The sequence below is a fragment of the Eleutherodactylus coqui genome, chromosome 5, assembly GCF_035609145.1.
Source record: "Eleutherodactylus coqui strain aEleCoq1 chromosome 5, aEleCoq1.hap1, whole genome shotgun sequence".
NCBI classification, from domain to species: domain Eukaryota; kingdom Metazoa; phylum Chordata; class Amphibia; order Anura; family Eleutherodactylidae; genus Eleutherodactylus; species Eleutherodactylus coqui.
Genome location: NC_089841.1, coordinates 11364649 through 11381257, shown reverse-complemented (window position 1 = coordinate 11381257; position 16609 = coordinate 11364649). Strand labels below are relative to the sequence as shown.

Below are 16609 nucleotides of genomic sequence, written 5' to 3'. Positions count from 1 at the left end.
GGCGAGGTGGAGATGTATATGGTATGGCGAGGTGGAGATGTGCACGGTATTACGAAATGGAGATGTATACTGTACGGCGAGGTGGAGCACGGTATGACGAGGGTGGATTGGAGTTTATTTGATATTTGATCTGGAGAGGTGGAGATGTATACGATATGGCAAGGTGGAGATGTGCTCGGTATGGCGGGGTGGAGATGTGCACGGTATGGCGGGGTGGAGATGTGCACGGTATGGCGGGGTGGAGATGTGCACGGTACGGCGAGTGGAGAAGTATACGATATGGCAAGGTGGAGATGTGCACGGTATGGCGAGGTGGAGATGTGCACGGTATGGCAAGGTGGAGATGTGCACGGTATGGCGAGTGGAGAAGTATACGATATGGCAAGGTGGAGATGTGCACGGTATGGCGAGGTGGAGATGTGCACGGTATGGCGAGGTGGAGATGTGCACGGTATGACGAAGTGGAGATGTATACGGTACGGTGAGGTGGAGACGCACGCGGTACCGGGAGGTGGAGACGTGCACAGTACGGCGAGGTGGAGCACGGTATGGCAAGTGGAGATGTATACGATATGGCAAGGTGGAGATGTGCACGGTATGGCGGGGTGGAGATGTGCACGGTACGGAGAGGTGGAGATGTATATGGTATGGCGAGGTGGAGATGTATACGGTATGGCTAGGTGGAGATGTGCACGGTATGGCGGGGTGGAGATGTGCACGGTATGGCGGGGTGGAGATGTGCACGGTATGGCGGGGTGGAGATGTGCACGGTACGGCGAGTGGAGAAGTATACGATATGGCAAGGTGGAGATGTGCACGGTATGGCGAGGTGGAGATGTGCACGGTATGACGAAGTGGAGATGTATATGGTACGGTGAGGTGGAGACGCACGCGGTACCGGGAGGTGGAGACGCGCACAGTACGGCGAGGTGGAGCACGGTATGGCGAGTGTAGATGTATACGATATGGCAAGGTGGAGACGCGCACAGTACGGCGAGGTGGAGCACGGTATGACGAGGTGGAGATGTATACGATATGGCAAGGTGAAGATGTGCACGGTATGGCGAGGTGGAGATGTATATGGTATGGCGAGGTGGAGATGTATACGGTATGGCGAGGTGGAGATGTGCACGGTACGGCGAGGGGGAGACGCGCGCAGTACGGCGTGGGGGAGATGTATACGGTATGGCGAGGTGGAGATGTATACGGTATGGCGAGGGGGAGACGCGCGCGGTACGGCGAGGGGGAGATGTATACGGTATGGCGAGGTGGAGATGTATACGGTATGGCGAGGGGGAGACGTGCGTGGTACGGCGAGGGGGAGATGTATATGATATGGCAAGGTGAAGATGTGCACGGTATGGCGAGGTGGAGATGTATATGGTATGGCGAGGTGGAGATGTATACGGTATGGCGAGGTGGAGATGTGCACGGTACGGCGAGGGGGAGACGCGCGCAGTACGGCGAGGGGGAGACGTGCGCGGTACGGCGAGGGGGAGATGTATACGGTATGGCGAGGTGGAGATGTATACGGTATGGCGAGGGGGAGACGCGCGCGGTACGGCGAGGGGGAGATGTGCATGTTATGGTGGGATGGAGAGTGAGGGATGCTCTATACATAGACAATGGTCAGGCCGTACAGCGGCTGAATCGGTATGACTGCAGGGGGCGGTTGATGATAGTGACTGGCAGTCGCTAGGACAGGGGGCATGTTATCAGGGGGTGCAGAGGGGTTTGGTTTAGGAGATATGGTATGCACCCTGAAGAGGTGCATTTTTAGAGCATGCCTGCAGTTTGGTGTGTCAGTGATTGCCTGGATAGTTTCGGTAGCGCGTTCCAGAGGACTGGTGCTGCTCAAGAGCAAACGGAAGAGGAGGAGGCCGAGGACCGAGCCCTCGGGGACCCTAAGAGCAAACTGAAGAGGAGGTAGAGCCAGCAAAGGAGACGCTGAAGGAGCAGTCAGATAGGTAGGAGGAGAACCAGGAGAGAGCAGTGTCCTTGGGTAGGTGGGTCTGGAGAGATGCTGGCAGAGAAAGAGAGGAGGCTATGGGTTGGGATTCCACAGGAGAGGAAGTGGGGGAGCAGCGACAAAGTGGTCCAGAAACAGATGAGGAGGACCTGGGGGCGGTAGATAACTGCTACTTGCATGGACCGTGGATGGAAAAGTCATAGGGTATGTACCTCAAACGGTGGGGAAGTGAGTGAGGGTACGGGGGGGATGACCTGGAAGGTGCACTGCAGGGACTGGCAATATACGAACAGTTTCAGGCTCGGGAACATGCAGCTAGTGTTGGGCCTGGAGACCCATGACCAGTTGTGGTAAGCTACGATCAGCCCCTGGCCTGGGGACATATGACTAGTGTTGGGCCAGCGACCATGCTGTATGTGCCCAGGCCACGCACCGGTGGTACCACACGTTTGGCCCGGGAATATACAAGTGATCCGGCGCTGGGAGGATATAATGGAGAACATATAAGGTGCCCGCAGCCACACAATGGTAAGCAATGAGCTGATGGAACCTGTAGTAATGGAGGTGTAATCAGTCACCAGTAGGGGGAGCGCCGCCTGCAGACCCCTCACCTCCACTCATCCGCCATCTTTCCTGCCTCTGACAACTCTTCTTCACGTCCACTAAATTTTCCTCACATCTTCAGTTAATTCATTTTACATGAGGGGAAAATATTACTACCGGCACGCCAGGCCGCCGCGGGTCGCGCCCGCCACATTACCATACTTTAATATGGATTTCCTCCATTTCATGCACACTGAGAACTAATGAGCCGCGGAAGAGAAGCAGGTCACACGATACCGCGGTTATTACAGATCAGCCCAGGCTGCAGATTACTCAGCCCACAGTTATCATCACCAAGACGGCTGGTCCTGCATATACAGCTACTGGCCACTTTATTACAGCCCCGGCACTATCACGATTGGCGCTGCCCTGTACGGTAAGTCTCCCCGTGACCCCGAAGAGAAGCAGAAAGACTCCAGCGGGCAAAAGAGCGCAAAACTTGTATCACTGAGCAGCGGAAGAACATCTCCTGGTCAGATGGAGCCAGATTACTGTTGCTGATGGGAGGGCAGAATTTGGTGCAAGCAGCATGAATCGCTGACCCCTTCCTGTCAGGTGGACAGAACATGTCAGCACCGCCATCTAATCCGCAGCAACTACAAGAAGCTTCCTGTCCGCAGGGGCCGATATTCCTTCAGAACCATTTCATCAACTAGTGGAACCTACGCCACAATGAATTGCTGTGATTCTGATAGTCAGAAGAGTCCAACACTACTAGATGGGGGTCTCTTATAAAGAGGCTGTTCAGTCTACAGCATGATGAGCAAAGAATCATAGAATAGTAGAGTTGGAAGGACCTCCGGGGTCATCAGGTCCGACCCCCTGCTCAGTGCAGGATCACTAAATCATCCAAGAAAGATGTCTGTCCGGCCTCTGAACACTTCCATTGAAGGAGAACTCCCCACCTCCCGTGGCAACCTGTTCCACTCATTGATCCCCCTCACTGTCTAATATCTAATCTGTGTCTCCTCCCTTTCAGTTTCATCCCATTGCTTCTAGTCTTTCCTTGTACAGATGAGAATAGGGCTGATCCCTCTGCACTGTGACAGCCCTTCAGATATTTGTAGACAGCTATTAAGTCTCCTCTCAGCCTTCTTTTCTGCTAAACATTCCCAGATCCTTTACCTGTTCCTCACAGGACATGATTGGCAGACCGCTCACCATCTTCGTGACTTCTGGAAGATAAAGTTGTCGGCAAGAGCAGATAAGAATTTGGTGGACCCATTACTTTTACCTGAGATTCCCATTCTACTATTTTGAGAACTTGTCCCTCTGATGTAGAAGGCGTTCCTCCACATCTTCTTGTCTGTGGTCAGTATGGTTGGTGTGAAGCTCGTGGACGGTGGAGCCCGGTGATGGGCTTTGGTTGGTATTTAGGTCATGCAGTATAAACTAGGATACGATCAATAGTCCTTCTGAGCGTCCCGGATATAGTTGTGATCGATCTTTGGTATGACGTTCCCGTGGAGCTCGGTAATGAACATTGCCCGTTGGTGGCGCTCTGTCATCTCTTCTGTATGGAGGGTCTTCTACATTTCGAGGTTGTTTCTGCCTCCCAGCATCCTAGAGGTCTCCTCTCTGCGCATGAAATGCCACAACCTTTGTAAGACATGCTGCTTATTATATGGGGCCACGGATCACTGCCGCCCCACGTTACCCAGGAGACTGACCTTTATCTGATGAAGAAGCCCAGCCCGGGGTAAACCGGACTGCAAGCCATTAAACCCCTCCGCATGTTGTCTGCAGTGCCATTCTGGTCAGACCCTTCATCAGGACTCATGTATGAACCGTGGTCCGCTCCTCAAGCTTCACGCATCATATGCAAGCAGGGTATTCTGCGCTGGAGTAACGGGCCACCGATGATTACAGTCCCAGGCCTTCACCGCTTCGAGGACTTCTTAAGAGAGAGAGATGAGGCTGTCACTTAAAGGGCTTGTCCAGTGGCAAACTATTCATGGACGATCTTCAGGCTAGTTCATCAGAAGCGCCACCTATTGGAAGGCAGCATTACTGCAAGTCAATGTCAAACCTTTTAGACAAGTCATTCTCGGTCCTTGTTATAAGGCTTGTCTAAAGGATCTGCTATTAGCTTGTAGGAATGCTGCCTTCCTGTAGGTGGTGCTATGACTATCGCAACAAAGCTGGCGGACCTCTGATACTTCTGCCCCCTCCACCACCGGCCGTCTTCTGCCCCCAGGTTCCCCGCACCTGATTTGCCTGTGACGTCCTTTCTTCCGTCTGCAGCATCATTCTTCAGGGCAGATTTGCATGATGGAAATTTGTGGTGTGCCCGGCGGCTGTGTGCCCGGCGGCGACGGGCGGAGGAGCAAAGCACCCACACTGCAGCCCTATATGTGGGGCACAGGGGCATCAGTGCTGCTCTTACCATGTGGGGCATCATATTATACCACAGGGCGGAGGAGCAAAGCACCCACACTGCAGCCCTATATGTGTGGCACAGTGGCATCAGTGCTGCTCTTACCATGTGGGGCATCATATTATACCACAGGGCGGAGGAGCAAAGCACCCACACTGCAGCCCTATATGTGGGGCACAGGGGCATCAGTGCTGCTCTTACCATGTGGGGCATCATATTATACCACAGGGCGGAGGAGCAAAGCACCCACACTGCAGCCCTATATGTGGGGCACAGGGGCATCAGTGCTGCTCTTACCATGTGGGGCATCATACTGTACCACAGAGGAGGCTGTAATCTCTCACCCTCCAGGGGCTCCATCAGCAGAGTAGACCCCCGATCATGGAGACGCCCCTCAGACACCCAGATCCCCCCACAGTTTAGGACTTGGGGGATCTGCTGCAGACTTTCTGTAGTGCGTCCGGCTCGTGGCGTGGTTGCAGGGCGTGAAATCCTCAGGGAATGCCACGGGTATATAGTCCGCAGCGTGCCACAATGACATGCAGATATTCTTCAGGTTCCGCCTGTGAAACCGCGCCAAAAATCTGCAGCTCTTCTGCCTCGGCGCTCACCACGGATCCGCATGCAGACATAGCCGTGTCCACGGGCAGCATCCGTGTGAGGAGACCAGCGTGTTCTGCAGGGATCCATGTGAAGAGGTCGCATGTCATTTCGCACGCATCCGCACGGAAATGCGCTGGAGTTTCCACGAGCGGATTTTGCCCATTGACATAGCCGAATCGCCTGCGGATCACTAAAGCCGTAGTGACCACGGATTCCTGACGCGGTTTTAGAGGTTGGTGCGCCTTGTGAAGGGTCTGTTCTCACCGCAGGACGCCGTGTGGATTTGTGTGCGTAGATTCCACCTCTGACGCCAGAACTACCTCGCTGCGCCGGAGTCGGCCGCGTCTGTGCAGACGTAGGGCGCCGCTCCCTCCACAAGTGGCAGCTTTGGTGCGGACCTGCATTTGGTACGGGATTTGGCGCAGATCCGCAGCCGCTATCACCCTTTCATTTGAGGTGGTCCGCTGCCCGCCCGCCCGCTCCGAGGGTTTGCAAATGGACGCAGATTTTGGTGCAGATTTTCCGCCATTTTCCACACTGAAAGCGGTGTGCGCCGACCCGGGTCACGCAGATTGTGCCAGTGTGTATGCTTGGGCCTCGCGGCACGGAGCCCGCCATGACCACACGGCCTAAATAGTCGTCCTTGGTGCGGTGTGTCTGAGGATTATCGGACGCCGCTGTACATAGTTATGTCGCGCTGTACAGGCGGCCGCGGAGCAGTAGCGCCGCACTGCTAGGAAAGCGGTCTGAAAGAAGATATTGCCCCTAGCGACCAATCACAGCGCAGCTCTCATTTACCTCAGAAGTATAAATAATGGACGCTGCGCTGTGATTGGTTGCTATGGGCAACAAGTATCTTCTTTCCGCCCGCTTTGATGCCAGGGTTGGTATTTTCATGCCCTGGTAGTGCGTCCTGGTGTCCGGGGTGATGTGATGTGACATGGCGGACGTCAGCGCTGTCCGTGGCGCTCCGGCTGCCATACTTGCTGTGTCCCCGGGACGAGCGGATGCATTATTCAGCAGCCCTCCTCGCCGCGGCGCACAGATGGAGGCGCAGTCATGCCTGAAACATTCAGCGTGTTGCTCTTCTTTCCTATTAGTGTCTTCCCCTCCGATGAGCGGCGGCGGCGCTGCTGATCGTACATGGCCGCTCCACGCAGCGTGTTCTATGATGGACCCGGCCATATATAAAAGCTGGGTGACAACTAATATGGCCGCCATAACACCTCGCCGAGCCCGGCAGCCGCAACCAGTCAGTATGTGACTAGGGCAGCCGCCGGCGTGCCACCCAGCTTTCCCAGAAGCCACTATAACGGAGATTCTCTGTGCTGAGGGCTGGAAGGGTTAATGGCTGCCGCCGGCGTGTCACCCAGCTTTCCCAGAAACCGCTATAACGCAGGTTCTCCTCGCTTAGGGCAGGAAGGGATAATGACTGCTGCCGGCGTGTCACCCAGCTTTCCCAGAAGTCGCCATAATGGAGGGTCTCTGCGCTGAGGGCAGGAAGGGTTAATGTCTGCCACCGGCGTGTCACCCAGCTTTCCCAGAAGTCGCCATAATGGAGGGTCTCTGCGCTGAGGGCAGGAAGGGTTAATGTCTGCCGCCGGCATGTCACCCAGCTTTCCCAGAAGTCGCCATAATGGAGGGTCTCTGCGCTGAGGGCAGGAAGGGTTAATGTCTGCCGCCGGCGTGTCACCCAGCTTTCCCAGAAGTCGCCATAATGGAGGGTCTCTGCGCTGAGGGCTGGAAGGGTTAATGGCTGCCGCCGGCGTGTCACCCAGCTTTCCCATAAGCCGCTATAACGCAGGTTTTCCTTGCTGAGGGCAGGAAGGGTTAATGTCTGCCGCCGGCATGCCACCCAGCTTTCCCAGAAGTCTCCATAACGGAGGTTCTCCTCGCTGAGGGCTGGAAGGGTTAATGGCTGCCGTCGCCGTGCCCTCCTGCAGCCTTCAGATGCGTTAAGTATTCATGAGGCGCAGCGCTCGCGGTCACATGTGCACATCTCCACGACTCGCAGGGCGCCGCATCCCCCAGAGCTGCGATAATTCATGCAGCCAACCATATGTCTGCCGTCTGCTAAAAATATGTCTGTGCGAGCGGAGGGAGCAGTCTGCGGGACGCAGCGCACTCCTCACGCTGTACCGGGGCCCGGGGGTCCGAGAGATCACACCGTGTAAACACTACCGGGGGTCCGAGAGATCGTACTGTGTAATCACTACCGGGGGTCCGAGAGATCACACTGAGTAATCACTACCGGGGGTCCGAGAGATCACACTGTGTAATCACTACTGGGGGTCCGAGAGATCACACTGAGTAATCACTACCGGGGGTCTGAGAGATCGTACTGTATAATCACTACTGGGGGTCCGAGAGATCACACTGAGTAATCACTACCGGGGGTCTGAGAGATCACACTGAGTAATCACTACCGGGGGTCCGAGAGATCGTACTGTATAATCACTACTGGGGGTCCGAGAGATCACACTGAGTAATCACTACCGGGGGTCTGAGAGATCACACTGAGTAATCACTACCGGGGGTCCGAGAGATCGTACTGTGTAATCACTACCGGGGGTCCGAGAGATCACACCGTGTAATCACTACCGGGGGTCCGAGAGATCACACTGTGTAATCACTACCGGGGGTCCGAGAGATCACACTGTGTAATCACTACCGGGGGTCCGAGAGATCACACTGTGTAATCACTACCGGGGGTCCGAGAGATCACACTGTGTAATCACTACCGGGGGTCCGAGAGATCGTACTGTATAATCACTACCGGGGGTCCGAGAGATCACACTGTGTAATCACTACCGGGGGTCCGAGAGATCGTACTGTGTAATCACTACCGGGCGTCCGAGAGATCACACTGTGTAATCACTACCGGGGGTCCGAGAGATCGTACTGTGTAATCACTACCGGGGGTCCGAGAGATCACACCATGTAATAACTGCCGGGGGTCCGAGAGATCACACTGTGTAATCACTACCGGGGGTCCGAGAGATCGTACTGTATAATCACAATGCACGTTACTCTGGGGGGCTCCCTGCAGATCAGTGTCCGTTACTCTGGGGGGCTCCCTGCAGATCAGCGTACGTTACTCTGGGGGGCTCCCTGCAGATCAGCGTCTGTTACTCTGGGGGGCTCCCTGCAGATCAGCGTCCATTACTCTGGGGGGCTCCCTGCAGATCAGCGTCCATTACTCTGGGGGGCTCCCTGCAGATCAGCGTCCATTACTCTGGGGGGCTCCCTGCAGGTCAGCGTACGTTACTCTGGGGGGCTCCCTGCAGATCAGCGTCCGTTACTCTGGGGGGCTCCCTGCAGATCAGCGTCCGTTACTTTGGGGGGCTCCCTGCAGATCAGCGTCCGTTACTCTGGGGGGCTCCCTGCAGATCAGCGTCCGTTACTCTGGGGGGCTCCCTGCAGATCAGCGTCCGTTACTCTGGGGGGCTCCCTGCAGGTCAGCGTCCGTTACTCTGGGGGGCTCCCTGCAGGTCAGCGTACGTTACTCTGGGGGGCTCCCTGCAGATCAGCATACATTACTCTGGGGGGCTTCCTGCAGGTCAGCGTCCATTACTCTGGGGGGCTCCCTGCAGGTCACAGCGTACGTTACTCTGGGGGGCTCCCTGCGGGTCAGCGTACGTTACTCTTGGGGGCTCCCTGCAGATCAGCGTACGTTACTCTGGGGGGCTCCCTGCAGATCAGCGTCCGTTACTCTGGGGGGCTCCCTGCAGATCAGCGTCCGTTACTCTGGGGGGCTCCCTGCAGGTCAGCGTACGTTACTCTGGGGGGCTCCCTGCAGATCAGCATACATTACTCTGGGGGGCTTCCTGCAGGTCAGCGTCCATTACTCTGGGGGGCTCCCTGCAGGTCAGCGTACGTTACTCTGGGGGGCTCCCTGCGGGTCAGCGTACGTTACTCTTGGGGGCTCCCTGCAGATCAGCGTACGTTACTCTGGGGGGCTCCCTGCAGATCAGCGTCCGTTACTCTGGGGGGCTCCCTGCAGGTCAGCGTCCGTTACTCTGGGGGGCTCCCTGCAGGTCAGCGTACGTTACTCTGGGGGGCTCCCTGCAGATCAGCATACATTACTCTGGGGGGCTTCCTGCAGGTCAGCGTCCATTACTCTGGGGGGCTCCCTGCAGGTCAGCGTACGTTACTCTGGGGGGCTCCCTGCGGGTCAGCGTACGTTACTCTTGGGGGCTCCCTGCAGATCAGCGTACGTTACTCTGGGGGGCTCCCTGCAGATCAGCGTACGTTACTCTGGGGGGCTCCCTGCAGATCAGCGTATGTTACTCTGGGAGCTCTGGTCACACAGCCACCTCTTAAATCCATAAATAGAGGATCTGGTGGCTCCTGGGCAGAAAATCCCGATTTATCATTCGCTGCCCAGATAATCCGGGGCTTCACCATGTGGAAATAATGCAGATTATCTCCCCGCACGCCGTTAACTGCTTCATGTCCACGGCTGGCGCGTCCACGTGACCGGCGCGGTACTACAGCCGGGGAATGCAGAGCATAGCAACAAGCAAGTGTTGGACCCCCAATCTGTTAAAGTGTGGGGGCAGCGGTCGGACCCCCAATCTGTTGCAGTGTATAGGGATAGCGGTCAGACCCCTGATCTGTTGCAGTGTAGGGGCAGCAGTTGGACCCCCAATCTGTTGCAGTGTAGGGGAGCAGTCGGACCCCCGCTCTGTTGCAGTGTAGGGGGAGCGGTCGGACCCCTGGTCTGTTGCAGTGTAGGGGGAGCGGTCGGACCCCTGGTCTGTTGCAGTGTAGGGGGAGCGGTCGGACCCCTGGTCTGTTGCAGTGTAGGGGGAGCGGTCGGACCCCCGATCTGTTGCAGTGTAGGGGCAGTGATCGGACCCTCGATCTGTTGCAGTGTATGGGCGGCGGTCGGACCCTCGATCTGTTGCAGTGTAGGGGCGGCGGTCGGACCCTCGATCTGTTGCAGTGTAGGGGCGGCGGTCGGACCCCCAATCTGTTGCAGTGTAAGAGCAGCGGACGGACCCCCTATCTGTTGCAGTGTAAGGGCAGCGGTCGGACCCCCGATTTGTTACAGTGTAAGAGCAGCAGTCGGACCCCCGATCTATTTAAGTGTAGTGGCAGCGGTTGGACCCCTATTTGTTACAGTGTGGGGGCAGCGGTCAGACCCCCGATGTGTTATAGTGTAGGGGCAGCGGTCGGACCCCTGATTTGTTGCAGTGTAGTGGCAGCGGTTGGACCCCCATTTGTTACAGTGTGGGGGCAGCGGTCGGACCCCCGATCTGTTACAGTGTGGGGGCAGCATTCGGACCCCCGATTTGTTATAGTGTAGGGGCAGCGGTCAGACCCCTGATCTGTTGCCATGTAGGGGCAGCAGTCGGACCCCCGATCTGTTACAGTGTGGGGGCAGCATTCGGACCCCCGATTTGTTATAGTGTAGGGGCAGCGGTCAGACCCCTGATCTGTTGCCATGTAGGGGCAGCGGTCAGATCCCCGATCTGTTGCAGTGTAAGGGCAGCGGACGGACCCCCTATCTGTTGCAGTGTAGGGGGAGTGGTCGGACCCCCTATCTGTTGCAGTGTAGGGGCAGCGGTCAGATCCCCGATCTGTTGCAGTGTAAGGGCAGCGGACGGACCCCCTATCTGTTGCAGTGTAAGGGCAGCGGTCGGACCCCCGATTTGTTACAGTGTAAGAGCAGCAGTCGGACCCCCGATCTATTTAAGTGTAGTGGCAGCGGTTGGACCCCTATTTGTTACAGTGTGGGGGCAGCGGTCAGACCCCCGATGTGTTATAGTGTAGGGGCAGCGGTCAGACCCCCGATGTGTTATAATGTAGGGGCAGCGGTCGGACCCCTGATCTGTTGCAGTGTAGGGGCAGCGGTCGGACCCCCGATTTGTTACAGTGTAAGAGCAGCAGTCGGACCCCTGATCAGTTGCAGTGTAGTGACAGTGGTTGGACCCCCATTTGTTACAGTGTGGGGGCAGCGGTCGGACCCCCGATCTGTTACAGTGTGGGGGCAGCATTCGGACCCCCGATTTGTTATAGTGTAGGGGCAGCGGTCAGACCCCTGATCTGTTGCAGTGTAGGGGCAGCGGTCAGATCCCCGATCTGTTGCAGTGTAAGGGCAGCATTCGGACCCCCGATTTGTTATAGTGTAGGGGCAGCGGTCAGATCCCCGATCTGTTGCAGTGTAAGGGCAGCGGTCGGACCCCCGATTTGTTATAGTGTAGGGGCAGCGGTTGGACCCCCGATCTGTTGCCATGTAGGGGCAGCAGTCGGACCCCCGATCTGTTACAGTGTGGGGGCAGCATTCGGACCCCCGATCTGTTGCAGTGTAGGGGGAGCGGTCGGACCCCCGATCTGTTGCAGTGTAGGGGGAGCGGTCGGACCCCCGATCTGTTGCAGTGTAGGGGCAGCGGTCGGACCCCCGATTTGTTACAGTGTAAGGGCTGCAGTTGCACCCCCGATCTGTTGCAGTGTAGGGGTAGCAGTTGGACCCCCAATCTGTTGCAGTGTAAGGGCTGCAGTTGCACCCCGATCTGTTGCAGTGTAGGGGCAGCGGTCGGACCCCCGATCTGTTGCAGTGTAGGGGGAGCGGTCGGACCCCCAATCTGTTGCAGTGTAAGGGCTGCAGTTGCACCCCCGATCTGTTGCAGTGTGGGGGCAGTGGTTGGGCCCCCGATTTTGTTACAGTGTAAGGGCAGCGGTCGGACCCCCGATTTGTTACAGTGTAAGAGCAGCAGTCGGACCCCCGATCTGTTTAAGTGTAGTGGCAGCGGTCGGACCCCCGATGTGTTACAGTGTGGGGTCAGCATTCGGACCCCCGATCTGTTACAGTGTGGGGGCAGCGGTCAGACCCCCGATGTGTTATAGTGTAGGGGCAGCGGTCGGAGCCCCGATCTGTTGCAGTGTAGGGGCAGCAGTCGGACCCCCGATCTGTTTAAGTGTAGTGGCAGCGGTCGGACCCCCGATGTGTTACAGTGTGGGGTCAGCATTCGGACCCCCGATCTGTTACAGTGTGGGGGCAGCGGTCAGACCCCCGATGTGTTATAGTGTAGGGGCAGCGGTCGGAGCCCCAATCTGTTGCAGTGTAGGAGCAGCGGTCGGACCCCCGATCTGTTTAAGTATAGTGGCAGCGGTCGGACCCCCGATGTGTTACAGTGTGGGGTCAGCATTCGGACCCCCGATCTGTTACAGTGTGGGGGCAGCGGTCAGACCCCCAATGTGTTATAGTGTAGGGGCAGCGGTCGGAGCCCCGATCTGTTGCAGTGTAGGGGCAGCGGTCGGACCCCTGATCTGTTACAGTGTGGGGGCAGCATTCGGACCCCCGATCTGTTGCAGTGTAGGGGGAGCGGTCGGACCCCCGATCTGTTGCAGTGTAGGGGGAGTGGTCGGACCCCCGATCTGTTGCAGTGTAGGGGCAGCGGTCGAACCCCAGATCTGTTTAAGTGTAGTGGCAGCGGTCGGACCCCCGATGTGTTACAGTGTGGGGTCAGCATTCGGACCCCCGATCTGTTACAGTGTGGGGGCAGCGGTCAGACCCCCGATGTGTTATAGTGTAGGGGCTGCGGTCGGACCCCTGATCTGTTACAGTGTGGGGGCAGCGGTCGGACCCCTGATCTGTTACAGTGTGGGGACAGCATTCGGACCCCCGATCTGTTGCAGTGTACGGGGTGCGGTCGGACCCCCGATCTGTTGCAGTGTAGGGGGAGTGGTCGGACCCCCGATCTGTTGCAGTGTAGGGGGAGTGGTCGGACCCCCGATCTGTTGCAGTGTAGGGGCAGCGGTCGGACCCCCGATCTGTTGCAGTGTAAGGGCAGCGGTCGAACCCCCGATGTGTTGTAGCCCTGGAGAACACTCTTGCAGTCACACTCCTGCCGGCGGCTCTTGGAAGCTGCTGGCTCTTTAGCTAACCTGTATACGGGAGTGAACGGCTCCGCAGCGGCAGCTCTATCATCCGAGCCGAGGCTGCGGCAGCTCTATCATCCGAGCCGAGGCTGCGGCAGCTCTATCATCCGAGCCGAGGCTGCGTCGCCTCTTCTAGGACCTGCTCCTGCACATGAAGATCCTGGAGTGGGGTCTCCCGCTTCGGACCCCCGGCTATGTCCCAGCATGGTTCAGATCTCCTGCCGTCCTGCTTTTGCAGGTCAGCTGATTGTGGCTGTTAACCCTTTAAATGCTGCTGTCCATTCTGATGCCCCGATTGGTATTCTGGGGTCCTGACCGGCCCCCATGCAATGAGATCACAAGGTGCCGTTTGGTTGCCATGGGAGCTTGGAGCTTTCTGAAGGTCTCCAGGGCTGCCATGAATAATTGCTTATTAAGCCATGCCTGTGGCACGTCTTGATAGACTGCCTGTTAGAATGTGATATAATGCAGTACTATGGTATTGCATTATACTCCTATGAGGGATCAGAGGATAGCAAGTTCAAGTATCTTGTGGGAACCAAAAATATGTAGCTTAAAAAACTTTAATTATTTCAATATTTCAAAAAATTAAATATAAAATTTGAAAAAAACTAAAACGTTTCCCATATTTATAATGAGATCAAAACCGAAAACCTATTTGGTATCGCTGCTTCCGTAAAAGTATCGTATTATTTACCCCACTCGGCAAATGTTGTCACAAAAAAATACGCCAGAATTGTGCTTTTTTGGGGGGGGGGGGGGGGGGGTCAAACCGTCTCCATAAAAATGTTTAATAAAAAGTGATAAAGAAGTCACATGACTCCAAAATGGAACCAATAGAAACGACAGGTCGGCCCTCACAAACGTCCCTCACGCAGCCATACCGACCGATGGCGGTTAGCAGATGGACGCAGAAAGTAACCTTTTTTTCAAAATATATGTAATATTTTAACAATCGTGCAGCAAAGAGAAAAAAATATCTAAATTTGGTGCGGCCCCAACCGTCCGGAGCCGTGGGGTGGTGTGGGTGCAGCATGTGCGCTGTAAAAACAAGACCGCCCCAAAAACGGCAGAATTGTGGGTTTTTTCCATTTCACTCCACTTATAATTTACTGAAAAACTTTTAAAAATTTCTCTCCTACATTTCATAGCGCCACTAAAACAAGACCTCGTCCCACAAGAAAACCGGAAGCCCCCGCAGCGATGTGTAACGAAGAGCTCTGCTTAAAAACAAAATAAAAGAAGGGCCGGGTCATTAAGGGGTTAAACGGGGGGTTGTGTGTCTGGGCACAACCCCTATAATAGTAGTCTGACAAGTGTTTAACACTTCTAGTATTGTACTAACCTTGAATTCTACCCCGTTTTCTACTCCAGTCCCTTCCAGAGCTGCATCGACATTGCTGCTGCTCTGCCCCCATCTGTGCAGAAGCCGGACTATGATGGGTGAAATAGTGACGTGTTCGGTCCTGCAGCACCCTCACTAATCCTCCATGCAGCTCTGGATGTGACTAGAGTATAACACCAAATCCTGTGATGTTATTGGCTGGGTTTCCCGTGATTCTTGCCTCTCACCTCTTCTGTTCTCCCCCCTGCACAGGTCCACGTGTTCGACTTGTCCATCAACAAGTATGAAGCCCTGTGTCAGCAGGCCGTGGTGGCCAAGAAGAAGACCAAGCTGACTCACGTTGAGTTTAACCCCATCTACCCCGTGATTATCGTCGGAGATGATCGGGGTCACGTCATTTGCCTGAAGTTGTCTCCGAACCTGCGCAAAATGCCAAAGGTAGGCGGTTCTCCTGCTGCTGCCCTGTGGAGGTGGCCTCCACTGCCGGCGTCTCCTGAGACTGAGCACCTCCTCACCTTCAAACTGCTGCACCTCCACTCTGGGGGGAGCCCAAAAACTGAATATGCAGCCATCACTAGGGGGAGCTCAGGAGATTACTGTGTATACAGCCACCACTAGGGGGAGATCAGAAGGTTACTGTGTATATATAGCTACCACTAGGGGGAGCTCAGGAGATTACTGTATATACAGCCACCACTAGGGGGAGCTCAGGAGATTACTGTATATACAGCCACCACTTGGGGGAGCTCAGGAGATTACTGTATATACAGCCACTACTAGGGGGAGCTCAGGAGATTACTGTATATACAGCCACAACTAGGGGGAGCTCAGGAGATTACTGTATATACAGCCACCACTAGGGGGAGCTCAGGAGATTACTGTATATACAGCCACCACTAGGGGGAGCTCAGGAGATTACTGTGTATACAGCCACCACTACGGGGAGATCAGAAGGTTACTGTGTATATATAGCTACCACTAGGGGGAGATCAGGAGATTACTGTATATACAGCCACCACTAGGGGGAGCTTAGAAGATTACTGTATATATACAGCCGCCACTAGAAGGAGTTTTGGAGATTACTGTATGTACAGCCATCACTAGGGGGAGATCGGAAGATTACCGTATATATAGACACCACTAGGGGGTGCTCTGGAAATGACTATATTGTATATACAGTCACCACTAGGGGAAGCTCAGGAGAGTATTGTATATGCAGCTACCACTAGGGGGAGCTCGAGATTACTGTGTATACAGCCACCACTAGGAGGAGCTCAGGAGAGTACTGTATATACAGCCACTGCTAGGGGGAGCTCAGGAGAGTACTGTATATACAGCCACTGCTAGGGGGAGCTCAGAAGGTTACTGTATATACAACCACTGCTAGGGGGAGCTCAGAAGGTTACTGTATATACAACCACCGCTAGGGGGAGATCAGGAGATTACTGTATATACAGCCACCACTAGGGGGAGCTTAGAAGATTACTGTATATATACAGCCGCCACTAGAAGGAGTTTTGGAGATTACTGTATGTACAGCCATCACTAGGGGGAGATCGGAAGATTACCGTATATATAGACACCACTAGGGGGTGCTCTGGAAATGACTATATTGTATATACAGTCACCACTAGGGGAAGCTCAGGAGAGTATTGTATATGCAGCTACCACTAGGGGGAGCTCGAGATTACTGTGTATACAGCCACCACTAGGAGGAGCTCAGGAGAGTACTGTATATACAGCCACTGCTAGGGGGAGCTCAGGAGAGTACTGTATATACAGCCACTGCTAGGGGGAGCTCAGAAGGTTACTGTATATACAACCA

At 55.4% G+C, this 16609-nt stretch overlaps 1 protein-coding gene across 1 annotated transcript in view; it reads left to right on the top strand.

Annotated features, from left to right (window-relative positions):
• Nucleotides 1-16609, top strand: part of DNAI1 (dynein axonemal intermediate chain 1) — a 138824-nt gene that overhangs the window by 81149 nt on the left and 41066 nt on the right. Inside the window, exon 20 of the mRNA XM_066601824.1 lies at nt 15037-15222. Coding sequence (XP_066457921.1) covers nt 15037-15222 — 186 coding nt within the window. The remainder of the gene's footprint in view (nt 1-15036; nt 15223-16609) is intronic.